Source organism: Sinohyriopsis cumingii, unplaced genomic scaffold (assembly GCF_028554795.1).
Source record: "Sinohyriopsis cumingii isolate HCF-2022 unplaced genomic scaffold, ASM2855479v2 utg000624l, whole genome shotgun sequence".
Taxonomy (NCBI): Eukaryota; Metazoa; Mollusca; class Bivalvia; order Unionida; family Unionidae; genus Sinohyriopsis; species Sinohyriopsis cumingii.
Genome location: NW_028315919.1, coordinates 1,946,317 through 1,965,627, shown reverse-complemented (window position 1 = coordinate 1,965,627; position 19,311 = coordinate 1,946,317). Strand labels below are relative to the sequence as shown.

Here is a 19,311-nt window from a genome sequence, read left to right as displayed (position 1 = left end):
TAGAAAGTAATATCAACATAGTTTTCATCATAAGACATGATATCTTGTTAGTCCTAAATGAAAATGGTGATGATTTTTACATTCAATAAGACTGCCTTGATAGTCAGCATGAAAGTCTTGTTAATGCTACTTCTCTTGAATGGATGGCCAGTTTGACATGGGTTTTCACCAGACAACTTTTAATGATTTCTAATTGGTCCGAAACAAATGGTGCAGATCTTGTAACGTCCAGTATGATTGATATAGTGGCCAGTTTGACAATCTTGTTATTGCTCAAGAATATCAGATAGTTTCAGCAGATCATGGTTAAAATGAAGAAATGGTTTTATCTTCAATAGCTGAAAATTCTTATCAGCCACTAGAGCACAAGTCCCTTTTCAAGGCTCTTGTTGGCTTTGTTTTAAAATCAATTTCAGTTGTAATTTAATGAAACTCACATAGTGTTTTTATTCTGTATGTGATCTTGTTCAAAATGTTATATATTGGATAAATGTCTCCTTAATATGTCTTTGTTAAAATATGTTGATTCATTACTTTTTGTCTTGGTAAGTAGGTTGTCATAGGTAGCTTGAAATGTAAAATCTTTGTTTCAGACACGCCAAGATATTGAAAGCCGTTTTTTTGCTGCCATTGCTCGAAGGATGAATGAATTACGACAAGAACATGTGAACGAGTTCATGCAGCGGGCAGGCCTAGTTAATGAAGATGTAGCAGAAATCCGTAACATTAAAGATGTTCTCATTTTAATGAGTAGCCGAGATATTATTGGACCTGGAAAGTGAGTGAAATATGAAAAAATATATACTGGCTTAGATTCCATATTTTAACTTATTAATCCAATATCTGTCACTATTGCCTTGTTTACTTTCAGAGACACTTAAGTCCCCTCATAGAAACTCATAAATTCTTGCCTCCTATTATATGAAATGTTCAAGAAATCTAGAACAGAGAGAAGACAGAACCAGTCTGACTGCCACATCATCAGCTCATGCAGGATAATCTTCCTTTTTTGCTCTGATGCTTATAATGCTAAGTCATGTGCAATTCACTCTTGAAAAATTGCCTTCATTTTTGTGTTTCAGTATGTCTTTTGCAAATGTTTCTCATTTTGCCTTCTAATTAGTTTTTATTCCCTCAGCCCTTGCATTGTTTGATTGTGAAAATAACTCTCTTGATGTTTATGGGTACTGCATTGTTCTGTGTGTGTATGATAGGTTCTCTTTACTGATCTTTCCCTTTCCTGTACCTGGTGTTAGGGTATGTAATTCCATCTGTGAGGTATTTCTGGAATTCTGTTTAGTACTTGCTTCAGTGGTGCTCATTTATTTTGTTTGTTAGCTAGGGTAAGTATCTCTACCCATTACATGTAAGGACAGTCTCATCACTTTGAGCAGTTGCATGATGTGGAATTGCCAGTGGTAGGGACAAAAAATGTTTGCAAACCACGAAGAAGTTCCACCACTCCCCATGAGAAGTTGCATGATGAAGATAACAATACTCCCCAGTCTCTCATTAGAGGGATGCTGTGTAGAAAAGTTGCATCTCCCCTCTGGAGTTCAAGCTAGACGATGACATCATTTTGGTACAGATAGAGTTGGCGGAAGAGATCTGGTCTTTAGATAGGACTCATTTTAGTTCACTGCCTTCTACACCCTGATTTGTATCCCAAGCCTTCGGGCATGGAGGAAAGGAATGTCAACAAATTGGCGACACTCTCATGGTCCACAGAATGACCAGCTCTCCTTTTACTCCCTCATTCAACCATGGTGCTGGAACATTCAAAAAGGTTTATGAAAGACCAGGAACCTGTCTTCCTTCCCATGCTGTGACCACTGTTTTCGGCATCTTGCAACATTGTTCACTGTCCTGTTTATGAAAGACCAGGAACCTGTCCCCCCCCCATGCTGTGACCACTGTTTTCAGTGTCTAGCTACAGGGTTCACCCTCCTTGGCCTCTTAAGCCCCTCCCCCCCTGGATGCTGGAGCATCACAAGTGGGGATTTGCCAAAACTTTGAGGCCAGCATTGTCATTGTCCATTGTGCATTGGCAGAACTGCTTCACATCTGCAGGTATGTTGTCCTAGACACGTCAAGACTCTTACTGGATCAATGTAAGAACCTTCTTAGGGCTGCTTCATTGGAGATGGAGATTGTCATCAGAGGTCCCATTCCCTCCATGGTATTTGAGGATCTGAGACCAACTTCAATGGTCCCTTGTAGCTGCTCCTAGCATGTTGAAATTGGCCTGCTCCTATCCTCACTGCCCCTCAGGGCTTTCCTCAAAGTTATTTAAAGGCTGCAGTCCCAACAGCCCAGACAGCAGCACCAATTCAAGCTGTCCTCTTGTCCATCTGTGAACTTCTCACCCTTTTCTAAAGGAACAGAGGGAACCACTAGAGGCTTGAACCCTTTCCTGCTCTGTATCCCTTTTCCAAAGATCTCCTTGGTGCTCAGTTGGCCCAATTTTCACAGGTTTGGTTGAGCATATCATAAGATATGTGGGTTCTTTTTTTACTAATAGAATGATACCAATGTCATTTCCAGGAGCATTATTCATTTGCAAGAACCCCCAATTCTTTTTTACCAGTCCAAACTGGTTCAGTTAAGCAAAGATTTGCAATAGAGAAGGTGGCAAATGACAAGTCTCTGGTTTCTGCTCTTGTATTTTCCTGGTGTCCAAAAATGGTTGAAAGTTTTGGCTTATCAACTATCTTTCTACCCTGAACATGTTTTTTCAGGAAGAATGAATCAAGGTTGAGACTACAGCTTCAGTCAGGATTGCCGTAAGGTCCGTCCAGTGGACAGTCTCGACTTTTAGAATATGTACCTTCACATCCCAATTATTTCTCCTCATAGGAAATACCACTGGTTTTGCCTGGACAGGGCCATTTAGGCTTTTACCAGGGTGATGGGAATAGTTGCCATCCACATGAGGGCTCAAGAGATCCCCATCCTCCATATTTTTTCCACTTGATGCACAATGGTTTTAAGGAGTCCCTCTTGCAAGCTCTGCCCACTGCATGTCCACTTTGACCTTGCTTGGACTCCTTCTGAACCTTGAGAAATCATTTCTCAGGATTTTGTTTACAGGGGGATGAATTCCCTCTCCAGACTTTGTTGAGTTTGTGTTCCACTGGACAGGATAAACAGAATCTTGGCTCTTTTGGTGGCATTTCAAGCCAAGACCTTATTGGTTCACCTATATCTATCACACCTGGGGACCGTGAAGTCCATGTGTACCTGATCCCTCTAGGAAGATTGTACTTGCACCCTCTCCATGTTCTTCTTCTGGCAAACTGAAACTCAATAAGGATACCCTGTAAGCTCAGACTGTGCTGATCTGGTTAGAATATCATCACCTTGGTGGACAAATTGGGATTGGCTTTTGGCCAGAGTCATAATGCATGCCCCAGAACCCATCTCTTATAGCCAAAGGATACAATTCTTTAGGTCTCATGATCCCAGGAAGAAATTACTTTTTCACATAAACAATTTGGAAATGAGGGGATGTTTTTAAGCCATAAAGGGGTGCATTACCAAATAAGGAGTCATTGTGTAATAATCTTTTCAAACAACTTAGTAATGTCATTCCTAGAATGATAAGTGCACATTCTTTTTTTTTGGCATGGAGGTTTAGAACCTCCTTTGCTGTGCTGATTACCCCTGGCAGACAGTCTTTCCATGGGAGACAAAGTGGTAGGAGACCTATAGTGGACTTGTTCGCAATGAGACTGAACATGCTCCACTTTTATACCTTCCCAGTCCTAGATAAGATCAGATCAGGAAGCTGAGATTGGATATGACTTCAGTGTCAGGTGGGATTGTCTGTACTCCACAAAGCCAGGACTTCCACTGCTCAGCTCTTTTTGATAGCCATTGTGTGGCCCTGATGATTGCTGTTCAGTGTTGTACTCAACCTGTTGGTAGACCTGCCCAGGACATTGCCTTTAGGGCGGGCGGGTGGGGGGGACCTTCTGTTGCAGCTCAAGTGGTCTCCTCAACAGCCCACAGATTCTTCACCTTCATGCATGACTCATCTCAAGTAATCAGTCTGCCTGGACAAGTTCTCAAGCAAAGTTGCCAAATGTTTTGTCAAGGTGTACAATGCAAAGTGGAGAATCTTTTGTGATTGGTGCAGGAGGAAACACATTGATCCTAATTGTCCCTCTCTGAGTGGCAGACTTTTATTCTCTTCCAGTTTGAAGACCGAGAATGTTTGGTTTCTGTTATTAAGGACTATGGGGCAGCTCTGTGTACCATGATAAAGTTCTCTGGGGGTCTGGTGATTGGTTTGGACCCTCATATTTCCAATCTTATCAAGTTTTGACCTGCAGAGACTGATATCTTGATCATTAAAGTCTCAATAGAATCTATCTTGCATGGTGTGGGCTTTATCAAAACCTTGTTATAAACTGCTGGGTAAAACTTTTTTCAAGAACCTTACTCTTAAAACTAAATGAGAGAGAAAAGGGTTCTTTATGTTTCAGTGGCAATTAGGAGTCTGTTCTCCACATTCTCAACCAGCGTTTTTCAGTAGTTCACTCTTTATAGAGAGTCAACAAAATTAAGCATCCTCATTGTCAAAACTAATTTTTTCTTTCAAGCAATCAATCAAAATGTCTGTTTTCAGTGGTTATATATCTTACTCTGGACATCATCTTTTTGTGAGCTTGTCTGAAGAAATTTTGTTCTATATACTGGCTTCTAATGGAAAAATGTTCAAAGATAATTGTTATAGAGATCAAGTTTTACCCTCCATCCCAAAAGTTATTGAGTGGAAGAGGTCCTTCTGTTTTCACAGAAGGTTGAATGTTTGTTGGGCCTTTGATTTACCATAGATTTTATGGTCTTTACCTGCAAAGAAATCCACACAAACTCATACCACATAAAAAATGTTGTAAATTCATGGTATTTAATCTTAGATTAACACCAGCAGGTTTTAGGAGATATTTTTCTTTAGAGAAAACCAATTAGTTTCTTTCTCTTTTTCCAGTTATAATAGGATATTGGGCTGGTTGCAACAGGGATGGTTTAATCACACAACATTTAACCAAATTACCAACTTGGTTCAAAAGTTAACTCAAGCAGTTAATGAACTGGAAGATGATATTAATATTAATGGTGAGTAGAATTCTATGCATATAACATCTTGTGAGGTTTCAATATACATATATTTATGTTTGATTTTATCTAGAGAGACAAATTTGTGTAGATTTGTACTAAACATTTTGTTACAATTTCTTAACCTATCAAGCTATTGCAGTAAAAACTATAACTGGTATCGCTTTTTAGGAATACGTAGACAAGCAAACAAAACAAGTGGAATATGTTACAGGGATAGACATCACTTGGGATAGCTTAGTTTGTAGAATGACTGTCTAGAGTAAGCAAGGTATTGGGTTTGAACCAAAGTCTTAGTACATATTTTGACAAAAGCATTAAAAATGTAACTGGAAATTTTCATTTCAGTTCAAATCAAAACTGTACATAGAATAGTTATCCCTAGTTTTGTTTTGTTTATCCAACAGTGTATATTCTCTTGTTTCTGAAAGGAAGTTTATATTGACAAATTTGAAGGAAATGTTAAGACCTAATTGAATATTTTGCATTTTGTTTGTATTTGTTAAATTATTGTGTCTATTATGTTAGATTTATATTTGCTATTTTGCATTTTGTTTTTATTTGTTAAATTATTGTGTCTGTTATGTTAGATTTATATTTACTATTTTGCATTTTGTTTTTATTTGTTAAATTATTGTGTCTGTTATGTTAGATTTATATTTACTATTTTGCATTTTGTTTTTGTTTTTATTTGTTAAATTATTGTGTCTATTATGTTAGATTTAGATTTAATATTTTGCATTTTGTTTGTATTTGTTAAATTATTGTGTCTATTATGTTAGCTTTATATTTACTATTTTCAGATCCTTATACATATGATGCTCTCATTATCCATACGGAAAATGACCGTCAGGCCGCTATTGAGTTTCAGAATCATCTTCGTCGTGATATTGGAGTTCCAAATGTCAGGACTGTAATTTATGAAGAGTTTCATAATGGTGTCATGAGTGAAATGAGAGCACTTGAGACTGTATTTGACCGCTGTCGTTTTATCTTTGTATATGTTTCTCAAAGTTTTACTCGAGATGATACGCTGAGATACTTTGAAGAAATGATCCTGACAGATTCATTTTATGATGACTGGAAAAAATTCAGAATTATTCCAGTCTGGTCTACCAGAGAAAGAGTTCGAATAATTGAGCTTAATCCACTCCCTGGGATTAAGTATTGGAGGTTTCTTGATGGAGAGAGAGATGTTAATTCAATATATATTACCAGTGTGAGAAACTTGATTCTAAATGGACGAGTTAATATCCCTGATCCCCATTGAAAAAGGTATTTTTGTGTATATATTATAGAAATGATATTGCTCGATTCTAAATCAAATGCATCCTTTTCTGCAGTAACTCGTCAATACATCGATACATAGATATTTTTGTCATTAGTTTTACACATATCAATGACATCAAAGGAAGTCCATATATTATATTGTTATATCCAGATAAAGTACTTGTACAGTGAAACCTACCATAGTGGACATCATATAATGAAAAATGCATAAAGAGCAAGGTATATTGTTTTCTTTTATTGGAGTTTATATTATTTTATCCTCTATATAATGGATTCCTTCCCATAAAGAACAACCTTTTGAACATGGATGTCCTTTATAGACATGTTTCACTGTATCACAAGAGACTCAAAAGGGCCATGATACATATCTTACTACACAGGTATATGATTAATTATTGAATAATCATATGAAATACAAGTGGAGTTTATTGTGGTTTTTTTGCTCATTAAAAAATAGATTCGAAGCCTAGTGATTTGGGGGTCAAAAGGTCAAAGGTCAGGTCCATAGTAACTGAAAGAAAAAAGTTTGTGCATTATATCTCTTTGCTCAAAACTCACACCCTTGATGAGAGTTGGTAGAAGGTTTGTACTTAAGTAAGGAGAGGCCTACTGATTTTGTGGTTGAATGATCAACTATGCCTATTGTTACTAAAATAGAGGGTCTCTGTGTGGCTAAGTGGTCTGAGGTGCTTACCTTTATAGATCACTTATTTCACCTCTGTCCTTGAGGGTTCAGGTCCTGGCTCAACCAATGTGATTAGGTGAGAAAGATTGCCAGTATCTTCCTTTGAGTTGGTGGTTCTTGATGGGCTCTTCATCCACCAAATGTACTGGCGGCCATGTATCATAGTCTAAAAAAGTGGTAAACCCAAAATTATCACCATCACTAAAAATAGAGTAACCTTTCAACTGTGTCTCAAAAACAGAATTTGACCAAATACTTGCAGGGATAGAGGCTTTCAGATTTGTACTACTGATACTGATCTGCCTTCAGCTCTGGCCATCATTACTAAAAAATTGTAAAAACCCTTTTCAATGATTTCTTTACAAACAACACAAGAGAATTTAATAAAACTGGACAGAAAGCATCTTGGCACAGAGTGCTTTGGGATTGTACAGCTAGTGCTGGTGTGTGACCAGGTATGGTGACCATTACTAAGCTTAAAGAAAACATATTTAAACAACTCCAAAATCACTGACCATAATTTGAGATCTAATAGCATCCCAGCATTAATATCTTTCAGAATTGCATAAATGATGCTAAATTTTATAAACAATGCTAATCTGCAATTAAATTACACATTTCCAAAGTAGAATTTACCAAACTTGATTGAAAGCATCCTGTCATGAAAACATTCAGATTTGAACAAATGATGCAAATTGTCATCAGATTATGACTGACATTACTAAAAATAGAACATTAAACATCTTAGAAGCCATTGAATATAGTTTGGCATATCTTGAGAGAAAGCATCCTGAGATGAGGACCTTTTAAGTTTGAACAAATGTTGCTAATCCAGATTCCACCATCATTTGTGGCCATCCACTACTTAAAATAGAACATTGAAAAGGCTTCTTCTCCAAAATCACTCTGTAGAATTTGATGGAAGTTGATACAAAGCATCCTGGCATAGAGGACTTCAAAAGTTTGTAAAAATAGTGTCTGTACAAAACCAGAAGACCTGTACACAACTTATGCTCAAAAACCACTGACAAGCTCTCAAAAACCACTCAACCACACCCAAATTTGATGGGAAACATTCTGGCATAAAAGGGCTTTCAACCTTGCATGACTACTGCTGATCTGCCATCAAATATGGCAAATGATGCTGAAGATAGAAACATTTAAATGACGATTTCTTCAAAATATTTTAACAGAATTTTACAAAATTTGATTAAAAGCATCCTGGTATAGAGTAGTTTTAAATTTATACAGCTGATGCTCATTCACCAACTCTGGTCATGGTTACTAAAAATAGAAACCCTTTAAATGGCTTCTCCTAAACTGCTGAGCAGAATTTGATCATATTTGAGAGGGATCATGCTGGCATAAAGCGCTTCAGATTTATACAAAATAATCCAATCAGATTTGGCTGCTATTGTTAAAAATACAAACATCTTGAAATTACTTCTTTTCCAAAACTGTTGAGTAGAACTTAACCAGCTCAACAGAAAACATTCTGGCATGAAGATCCTTGGAACTCATACAGATAGTTTTGATCCATCATCCGATATGGTTACTGATAATAAAAGTGGAATTTTTTTTTTTTAACTTTATAAAACACAACTTACAATATTTGCCAGCCTATAAGTCAATGTGGAGTGTAAGTCGAATCAGCGAATTTGGCAACTTTTCCATCCTTCAGCCTTATATAAGTTGATGCTGAGTATAAGATGATGCCAAATCAACACCTCAGACTGTTTTTCACTTCGTTCCACACAGCAAATTTTATCCTACCTGTAACTCAGTAACCTTTCCATTCAGGATTATTAAATGTAACTTAAAGTACTTAATTTGTTTCACAAGAAGCATTTTAAATATATTATGTACTTTAACTACATATAATGATGCTGACCGGAAAATTGATTGAGTTACAGATAGGATAAAACTTGCGATGCTGCGTGGAATTATATTATAACAACTTTCAGTTTCATAAATATTAAAAGTATCACTGTATGCTATTTCAGATTGCCAGCAATAGGGAAATTGCATCACTAATACTAAGATGCATATTCCGGGAGGGGGGGAAAGAGAGATACAGAGAGAAGGATGCATATGTATTCCATCGCATTTTTCATTTTGCACCTCATAATCAAAATCAAATATGGTCTTATATATGAGAGAGAGAGAGAGTGAGTTCTGCTCTTTGTCGATTTATTTGTCCTTTTTTTTAACTTATTGCCCCTGTGTTGCTGAAGCTTTTGTCAGAGAGAAAAAAAACATAAATTAATCATTAATTGTGAACTATGAAAATGCATACCATACTCCTTCAGGGTTTAAATATTCACAATAGTTATATCCATGTCATCTCCATTAGGTTAAATCCCAAGAATGGCCATTTGCATGCTGTCTAATTTTCTTTGCAAGTATAACGACCTCTCCATTCCCAGCAATTGAGATTTTGTTTAAACTGCATGTACTCTTCATGTACATAGGCCGGAATTGTTTTTGATCTTTGTTCATGCTAGATGTACTTTGGCTGAGAAATTTACAATAGTAACCACCTGGCATTTCCTTTAACTACTGTATATGGTACAGTATTCATTATACCCATGGGTAGCCTCATTTCCCTATTGGTAGCCTTGCTAATCTGATCTGGTCTTCAGAATCTTGACCTCAAACAGGTGTTATCTTGGAATGACTGAATACAACCGTAGCATGTTTAATTAGCATGTAAATACCATTACAAAACCATTTGATTCTTTTAAGAATGAAGTGGAAACAAAAAAATTAGAAGTAATCGCATAACTAGTGGTATTAACTGATAATGGAATATAGTACTGCACTTGTACACAAATAAAATCAGTCATCAGGTGAGTGAACAATACTGATTTACACACATGAAGACATCTCTGTCTGTCTCTTTCAATGAGGCATACAGATTATTTGATCATTAGGTGCAAAATGAAAATTGTGATGGAATATGTCTTTGTTTAGGTTATTCATCTTCTAACTTGTATAAATTCTAACGCACATATACGTAATTAAATTTAAACAACGTATATTACAAACAACATACATTACTGGTGCATGCTGCTTTAGCACAATTACATCTGAGCTGTGTTAATTTTTAATACTGATAATCATGTAATTGTTTAAAATACTCACTGTGGGATGAAGTGGCAGATGCACAATTGTGCGCACGCCACTATAATTAAACTCAACAACAACACTGTGGGATCCTATATTAATTTTGTTCATACATGGTCTCTTCCCCAAAATGAAATATTTATTGCACATTATATTTTGTACTCTTTGAGAATTATTTTCCATACGAGAAATATGATAAAGCGATCCGGATGACGTAATCCTTATATAAGTTGGTTCAGAGTATAAGACGAAGCTAAGACTTTCTTGTCAAAATGTATCGTCTTATAGGCCAGCAAATATGATAGCTGAAGTTTACCAATTTTGACAAAAAGCATTCAGGCATAGATGACCTTAAAATTTGTACAGATGATGCACATCACTACTGAATGTAGATAAACATTGACACAACTTATGTAACTAAAATAACAGGACTGCTCCAGTGGCCAAAGTGGTTGGAGCATCTGCCTCGGATGTGGGAGGTCGCATGTTTGAACCCTGACTGAGTCATACCAAAGACTTATAAAATTGGTACTAAGAGCTGCCTTGCTTGGCGCTTAGTATTAGAGGTTAGTAGCTGGCCTGGTCGGCCTGGTGTCAGAATAATGTGACTGGCTGGGACATGATGTTACATGTCTGCAGCATGATGCCCCAGTGCTAAACATTGCTATAAACTACCATACTGCAGACATCTTAGCGATATGACTCTAATTGTTAAAGCTGCATTAAAAATCCAAAAACAACACATAAACACACAAAATTACAGAGCTTTTATCAACTTTGACCTAAATCATATTGGCAAATTCCAGTATTTGTAAACAATATGTAGTCAGCAGAATAGAAGGAAATTTGAACAGAAAACATCCTAATGGCCCAGATTTATTAGCAACTTTTTATTAGCCTTGCATTTGGCTATCATGCAGATTGCAGGCCGATGAGCAATCTTTGCGTCATGTGGGGCTCTTGTTTATAGTGATTTAATTTCATGGATATTCTTTACCCCGAAGACAAACTCTGAAATATATTTCTTACTTGACAGTATTACAGTAAAAAAAACCTCAGATATGTATAACACAATAACTGTGTGCCAAGGCTTAATATATTCATTTCAAGTTCATGAACTTTTCAAGAATATAGTGTTATCAGTGTCTTTTCATCTTATCACATTTATCACGAGTTTTGTCCATCCTCAGTATAATGGAAGGACTTAATGGATTGAAATCAAATTTTGCATGAGTCTTCACATTAGGAAGATCTAGGTAAAATTGTATCTGCCTCGGATGCGGGAGTTTTCAAGTTCAAATCCTGGCCAAGTCATACCAAAGACTTTCAGAAATGTACTAGCAGGTGCCTTGCTTGGAGATCATCATTAAGAGGTTGGTGTTAGGACTGGTCAGCCTGGTATCAGGATAATGTGACTGAAAGGGACATGATGCTGCATGTCTGCAGCATGATACCCCAATGCTAGACATCACTATAAACTGCCACACTGCAGACATTGTAGCGATATGACTGAAAAATTGTTAAAGCTATGTTAGAAAATCTAACAAATACGCACACACACACTGAGTTTTGAAATACAATTGTATGTAGTTATAACCCCTGTTTGACCTAGACCTTTGCACTTGTAGTTGTTCTAAATAACTTTGAAAGATTTCATAAATAACAACCATATTTGGTAGGATGATTTACATTAAGATTAGCTTGGTCAAGTGGGATTTTTACTGTTTTCAGATAATGTTACACAGTATGGCCCCTGTTTGAATTAGAACTTTGTACTTCCATAGCCACTAAATTACTTTTGAAGGACTTAATGGATTGAAACAAAATTTGATACAAAGGCTTTTCATTAGGAATACTAAGGTTGGGTTTAAATTTGACTGTTTTCAGGCACAAGTCTAGAATTCTAGAGTTATGGTTCCTTTATAACTTAGAACTTTGCCCATCATTTATACCATAATAACAGATGCACTTGTGCACATTTTTTGTTTTGACCCAACCCAATTATAAAAGGATGCAAATAACTCTTTTTATAAAGCTGGTGTAACCAGCATGCTATTGTTAAACCTTAAATTTTGAATAAAGAATTTTTTAGACATTGATTTTTTGTGTTACTTTATGCTATTTAACAAGCACACAAATTTGTTTTTCAGATAAATTTAACATGTGCCTGTGTTATAGACACTGAAGGTTTCCAAGAATTTATTTTTATTCATCTCTTAATCTCATCAATTAAATTTGAAATAATAAAAATTCTTTTCATTAAAAATTTTTTTAAAAGTGAAATGGTGTGTTATCACAAGGATTGGATGTACAATGAATGTTTATACAGATGCATGTATTTTTCTAAATGCTTGTATTTACAATTTTGTATTGTATACAGAGCAAATGTTTCAGAAAACATATATCAAGGTTTCTGCATAAATAATAAATTGTTTGTATGAGAAATGTTCAGACTCTTGTTTGATGTATTCTGCTCATAAATAGGTAGAGTTTTTGAGATTTTTGTGCCAAGGAATTCATTCATAAATTTATTGGATCATCTGTTTGGAATTCATATATTTGTATACCTATTTTGAATTCAGTTAATGCATGTGCACTGATAACATTTGAGTGCCTGATATACTGCTGTAAAAGGAACAAAGTTTAGAACTTGTATAACTTATCACTAATGGTGACTGTTTTATATCTTATTTTATGCTCAATTCATTTGTTAAATCTCAAAATGATGAAAAAGCAATCTGAATTTTTGTTACATTTCAAAGATATATATTTTGTGAAATTGTTAAATAATATTTTTTAATAATAGGTGAGACGGTATCAAATATTGTTGTTTTAATAGGTGTTAATTTCACAGTTTTGCATTAGCTCAGTCCAACATACCTATCCAACCTCACATGTGTACACACCAGCAAGATACTTACGCTCCTCTTTTGACAATCATATACTCATTATTCCCACTATGAAAATGAATTCATGTGAACATTCTTTGGCATACCAGGGCCCAGCAACATGGAATGAATTGCCCATTGAACTTAGACACAAAGACACAGTGATCCCATTCAAGAGTGCTCTTAAAACTTGCTTATTTCGACTGCAAGAACAAACTAATAATGTTTCCTACCTTAAATATTTTCAACATGTTTTTTTATGTTTTCTAATTTCATGGTGTTTGTTTTTTGTAACCATATCATTATGTTTTTTATGTTATAGGTGTTGTCTAATGTTGCAAAGCGCTTAGAGCTTCTAAAGATTAGGCACTATAGAAAGTCCCAATTATTATTATTATTTTTATTATTTCTGACACAGTTATATGTAAAGTCATATAACTTGGTGGATTTATTTTCACATTCCAGTGATTATGTTAAATTTTTGCATTTTGCTCATTTTCTCTGATGTTTGCATTTAGCTGATTATATGTACAGTAATAAAACTTAATGGAATGAATCATGTTGAAGGGTATCACTCACCACAGGCTAAATTAGGTCACAGTGACCAACTATTCTTGATCCAATTATTATATAAATATTTTGCTTTCAAATAATTTTCTGATACTGTTTGATGCTGTATGTATCCAATGATAACCACCCAAGTCAGATAATAGGCCCACCCACAACCTTCTGACATTTTTAAAGCTTGCCTCCTGATTTTCTTATGAGAGAATATTGTATAATGATAACTATATAATAATTATTATATGCATCTGGTCTTTCAAGACAGGTGATCTAATATGACAGGTTATTGACACTATGAACCAGTAATTAACAAATCTGCACATTGAGCATCTGGTCTTTCAAGATGGGTGGTCTCGCATAGTAGTTCCCTTTCAACAGGATTTACTACTGTACCAGAGCTGTATGCTGATGTGACATAATTACAGTGATCATGATTATAACACCGTTGCTAAAGGGAGTCATAAAAGTGTACTGCATTGCAGGTGATGTTACCTTTTACTGTGATTCATAATATATAGTATTACAATTATGTAATTTAATTGGATTCATGACTACTTCCCTTATAAAAAGGGTTTATTTTATATTGAGGGACTACTTTATGCTATTTACAAAGCCAATACAGTATAATTACATTTGTATTAAAATATGGAACAGGTTTATGATGCATCTTTACGTGGCAATATAATCTTTTTAAATCTTAAGTATTATACATTACAGTATTTCAGTGTTATGAAATTTACAGATTTTCAGTAGGTTAATATATTTATTTCCACACATTCACTAATTGGGTTTGTACATATTATATAGTGAAAGTGAAACTGACATGAATGGCACCAGAACTGTTGGCAGCTCTATAGAGATCATCAGTAAAATGATTAAGGGACAAAAGTCTTTGAACCAGTCTGCAATATGTTAGGTTATAGAAGGATCAGTCTGCAGATGTTTCATTTTATATGACCAATTCTATGAGAGTAACACATAAAGCTCCTAACATTTTGTTACATACAACATTCGAAAGAAGGTTTTATGTACCAGCATAATCATTTTTAAGGTGGAGCATATCATGCAATGATATCCATCCATCCATTATTCCCATTTTAATTCTTGCATAATAACTTGAATACTTCACTATATACCATTAACAAGCTTGTAAATAGTATACATTTGGGATCTGAAGAAGCCTATTGTTTTTGGGATAAAATGTCAAGAGTCAGGATCATTGTGCCTGAAGGAAGAAAAATGGTTTCAACACAGTAACAATAGTTCTGCATCACATCCCTTGAGCAACTGTTCTGGATGACTTGCTCTTTGGGTAATGACAAAACCTTTTGAATTTGGGGTCAGAGGTCAAGACCACTGACTGAAAGAAGGAACAAGTTTCTGCACAGTAATATTTGTGGATAACATGCACATAGAATAAGGTAGAATAAAAAAATTGGGTTGGGTGTGTGTCAGGAGATAAAGGTCAAGGTCACTGTGACTGAAAGAGAAAAAATAGTTTCTGTACAATAAATTTAGTTCTGTGTCACTGACCAGGATCTAAGTTTGTAGATGGCTTGCACTTAGTCAAAGGACCAACTGTAAAGGTCACTGCGGATGAAAACTTAAAAATGGGTTCTGCACAAACATTTAAGTTCATTAACAGTACCTTCACCAAAGTTTATGGATGATTTACACTTTGGGTAGGAAAGTTAAAAGGTCATAGGTCAAGTTCACAGTGAATATAAAAATTATTTAAATTCTAAACCAACTGTTTATTGGGCAATTATGAATCACATAAAAAGCAATTTGCTCAGTTACATTTGTCCTAGGGTAAGTTCCTTGGCCAAACATATGTATATGCATTGGTCTTAAGAAAAGAAAGAAACTTGGTGTCAAAAGGGCAGTGGCATAGCAAGTCGGGTAAGAAAATAATGGTTTCCGCACAATAGGTTTACTTCAAGACATGTTGGACAATAATCTCTATAGTCTACTATGACCTACTGGTGCCTACACAGAGGACTATTAATCATGGTGTAGGTGTGTAATATATTGTTTACAGTACTTTTGTTTTTATATATCTATTCTTGTCTCAGAATTCAACATAATTTTGATTATATTGTAAACTCATATATATTTATGGGAATAAAAATGTTGCGCCTGAGGAGTGAATGGACATTTTTATGTGAATAAAGTTTTGTTGGCTCACACTGTTTATCCTGACACCAGTATAACTCACCTGACCATAAGACCAAATAATTCATGGTATTACCCTGCATCCATTGTGCATTGTTTGTGCATTGGGCGTCCATCAGCTAAATTCATCTATGTTAAAAAAAACACTGAACCAGTTTTGACCTAATTTGGTAGAGAACATCTTGGCATGCATTATGCAAATCATGTATCAGATAAGGCCACTGAGACTGATAATAAAAAATACCCATAAAACAACTTTTCCAAAATCACTAAACAGAATCTGAAGAAGCATGACAGAAGGCTTCTTTATATAAAGACATTTTCTAGGCTTATTTAAATGATGCCGGTCACCCATCCAGTATGGCCAACATTACTAACGTGACAAAAAGCTTTGAAAATCTTTTTCCAACTCAAACCACTCAACAGAAGTTGGCCAAATTTGAAAGATCACCCTGGCATAGAGGGCTTTCAGGTTTAGAGGGCTTCCACCAGCCAGTATGGCCTCCATTACTAAAGTTGTTAAACTTCAGTGACATCTCCATAACTGCTGTACATAATTGATACTATTTTACAGAAATCTTCCAGGCATGAATACCTTTCAGTTTGTACAAAAGCCAATCCTCAATCAAATATGGCCACTGTTACTAAAGTTAGCAAAACTTTTAAGCAGCTTTTCAAAAACCTCTCAACAGAATTTGACCAAACATTATGGAGTCATCATGGAATAGAGGCCATGAAATTTATACAAATGATGCCAATCTGCCATCAAGCATTTCCACAGTTACTAAAGATCGAAAAATATTTCACTTCTCAGAAACTTTTCAATATAATTTGATGAGATTTGACAGAAAGCATCCAGGCATAGAGGGCTTTTCAATATAATTTGATGAGATTTGACAGAAAGCATCCAGGCATAGAGGGCTTTTCAATATAATTTGATGAGATTTGACAGAAAGCATCCAGGCCTAGAGGGCTTTCAGGTTTATACAACTGATGCCGAGCCACCTTCAGCCTTCAGCATTACTAAAAATATTTTAAGAAAATTTTAATTACTATTTCACAAGAATCCCTGAATAGAATTTAAAATGAGACAGAAAGCATCCTGATATAAAGTGCTCAAAATTGGAACAACTAGTGCTGATTTGCTATCAAATATGGCTGCCATTACAAAGATTCAAATTGTTTATAAAATTAATTTTCCAGAACCACTGAACGAATTTGATATTGAACAGAAAGCATCCAGGCATAAAAATATTTACAAATTAAATAAATGATGTTAATCTGCCATCAGATATGGCAATCATTACTAAAATAGATAAACTTTTAAACTACTCTTTCCCAAAACTGAATTTGACCAAACTTGATATAAAGCATCCTGTCATGTAGACTCTGTAGATTTTGCACAAATAAAGCTGAATGCCATCAAAAATGGCTGCTATTACTAAAAATAGAACCTTAAATATCTTCTCCAATATCAATGAATATAATTTGATATATTTGTATAGAAAACATCCTGACATGAAGATTTTTATTTTGAACAAATGATGCTGGTCCGCTTCTTAATGTGGCCACCAATACTATAACCAGAAAGCTTGTAAAAAAAAGATCCTTTTAAACCTCCCAGCAGAATATGACCAAATTTAATTGATGGCATCCTGGCAATGAGGGCTTTCAACCTTGTACAACTGATGCTGTTCTGCAATTAAAAAAATGGCCACCATTCTTGAAAATAGGAATAAATTTAAATAGCATATTCTCAAGAATAACTGAATAGAATTTGAACTGACATAGATAGATGACTTCAGTATTTGTATAGCTGATGCTGATCCACCCTCAGATATAGTCACTGTTACAAAATTAGAAGACCTTTGCAAGATTCCTCCAAAATCACTTACAACTTCATTTCAAGAACCACTTGACAAGCTTTATAATGACTAAATTTGATAGAAAGAATCCTGGCATACAGTGCATTCAACCTTGTACAGCTATTGTTGATTCACCATACAATATTTTAGACATTTAAAAAGGAAAATGTTTTGTGTGGTTAATGGAGATATTCCTGAAATACGAGATTATCATTATTCTGGAGACATCAATAAATGACCATTTGCAAATATTCATAATAAAGACACAAATCAGGCAGATATTTGTAGAAAGGAATTTGATAAGTTCTATATTTCCACTTAATTGATAAGTTCTGTATTTTCACTTAATTGATGGCACAATGTTTTTTATAATGATGAACAGTAATTATGATATTATTTATTTTTAAATTTTATATTACCAAAAGAACATTATATACCTTTTATATGACCAAAAGAACATTATATATCTTTTATCATTTGATGTACACGTTTTATTTATTTCATATATACACTGTTTGCTTTGTGATCGTGTTGCATGAATATTACTTGTTTAATATTTTATAGCCTTAAAATAAAAACAATTTTGTTCACTAATTCAGACATTATTATTTTCAATGAAATTTCTGGAACATTCAGGAAAGCCATTGAAAGGTCAGGCTGAAACCTCTTCCACATAGTCTAAACTTAAGAAATGGTATAAAATTATTTTCCCTTACTAAGACCTATATCACTTTACACTCTGAATGCATGCAGGAACTGACTTGACCTCATGTACATTTTCAATGACAGACCCTTAATTAAATTTTTTGTTGAAATATAGTGTATTGTCCGCCACAGCACATAAAAATGACTGATATTCCTAGAATGTGAGAAAGTATTTTACGTTAATGAGAATTAATCTAGAAAAGAAAGACAAGGTCAGCACAATGAAAATTCATAATGTAAACTAGCGATACACTCGTAAGCAGCTCGACAATTAAACCATATGGTGAAATATTTCTTTGGTTACTAGCAAAAACCATCATTAACATGAGAAACAAGACTTTATCCAATAGACTACTATAGTAAGTCCACCTGGAATTTCAAATGTTGGCAAAATTGAATTTTTCAGTGCCTGTCATATTTCCGTCATAGTGGAAATCTCAATTTGAGTATGTGTATTATACAATCAAAGTAGCATGACACTGACAGTATGGTACCTGTTTGCCCAGTGCAGATATAGATATGATTATATGTATGCTACCATATATATGTATATGTATCGATTCTAGCCTCTGTTTAGCTGTGGAATGATTCATATGATTTAACATAGAAAACTGACATAAATTCAAAATCATTCATAAGCTTGAAAGGATTGAAGAAATTTTTTAAATGATTAAAAAAAACAGTTCTTATTATAAATGGATGTCCTGATGTCAAATTGTCAAGCATTCAGTATTCTTTAGCACCGTGGTTTTCATATCCCTTCAAACATATGCCTACTGGTACACACTTTACAAGCAAGCAGAAACAGAACAAAACAAAAGAAATTTTTATAAAGAAGATTTAATTTGAATCACATAGATGACAAAATACATGCAGACATTTTTTATCATGC

The 19,311-nt window shown here is 34.8% G+C and overlaps 1 protein-coding gene across 1 annotated transcript in view; it reads left to right on the top strand.

Moving 5' to 3' along the window:
* The window catches only part of LOC149773602 (uncharacterized), a 31,740-nt gene extending 13,432 nt beyond the window's left edge, over nt 1–18,308 (top strand). The window contains exons 5-7 of the mRNA XM_089946351.1: nt 594–778; nt 4,994–5,121; nt 5,925–18,308. Coding sequence (XP_089802477.1) covers nt 594–778; nt 4,994–5,121; nt 5,925–6,391 — 780 coding nt within the window. The 3' untranslated portion in view covers nt 6,392–18,308. The remainder of the gene's footprint in view (nt 1–593; nt 779–4,993; nt 5,122–5,924) is intronic.
* The last annotated feature ends 1,003 nt before the right edge of the window (nt 18,309–19,311 follow it).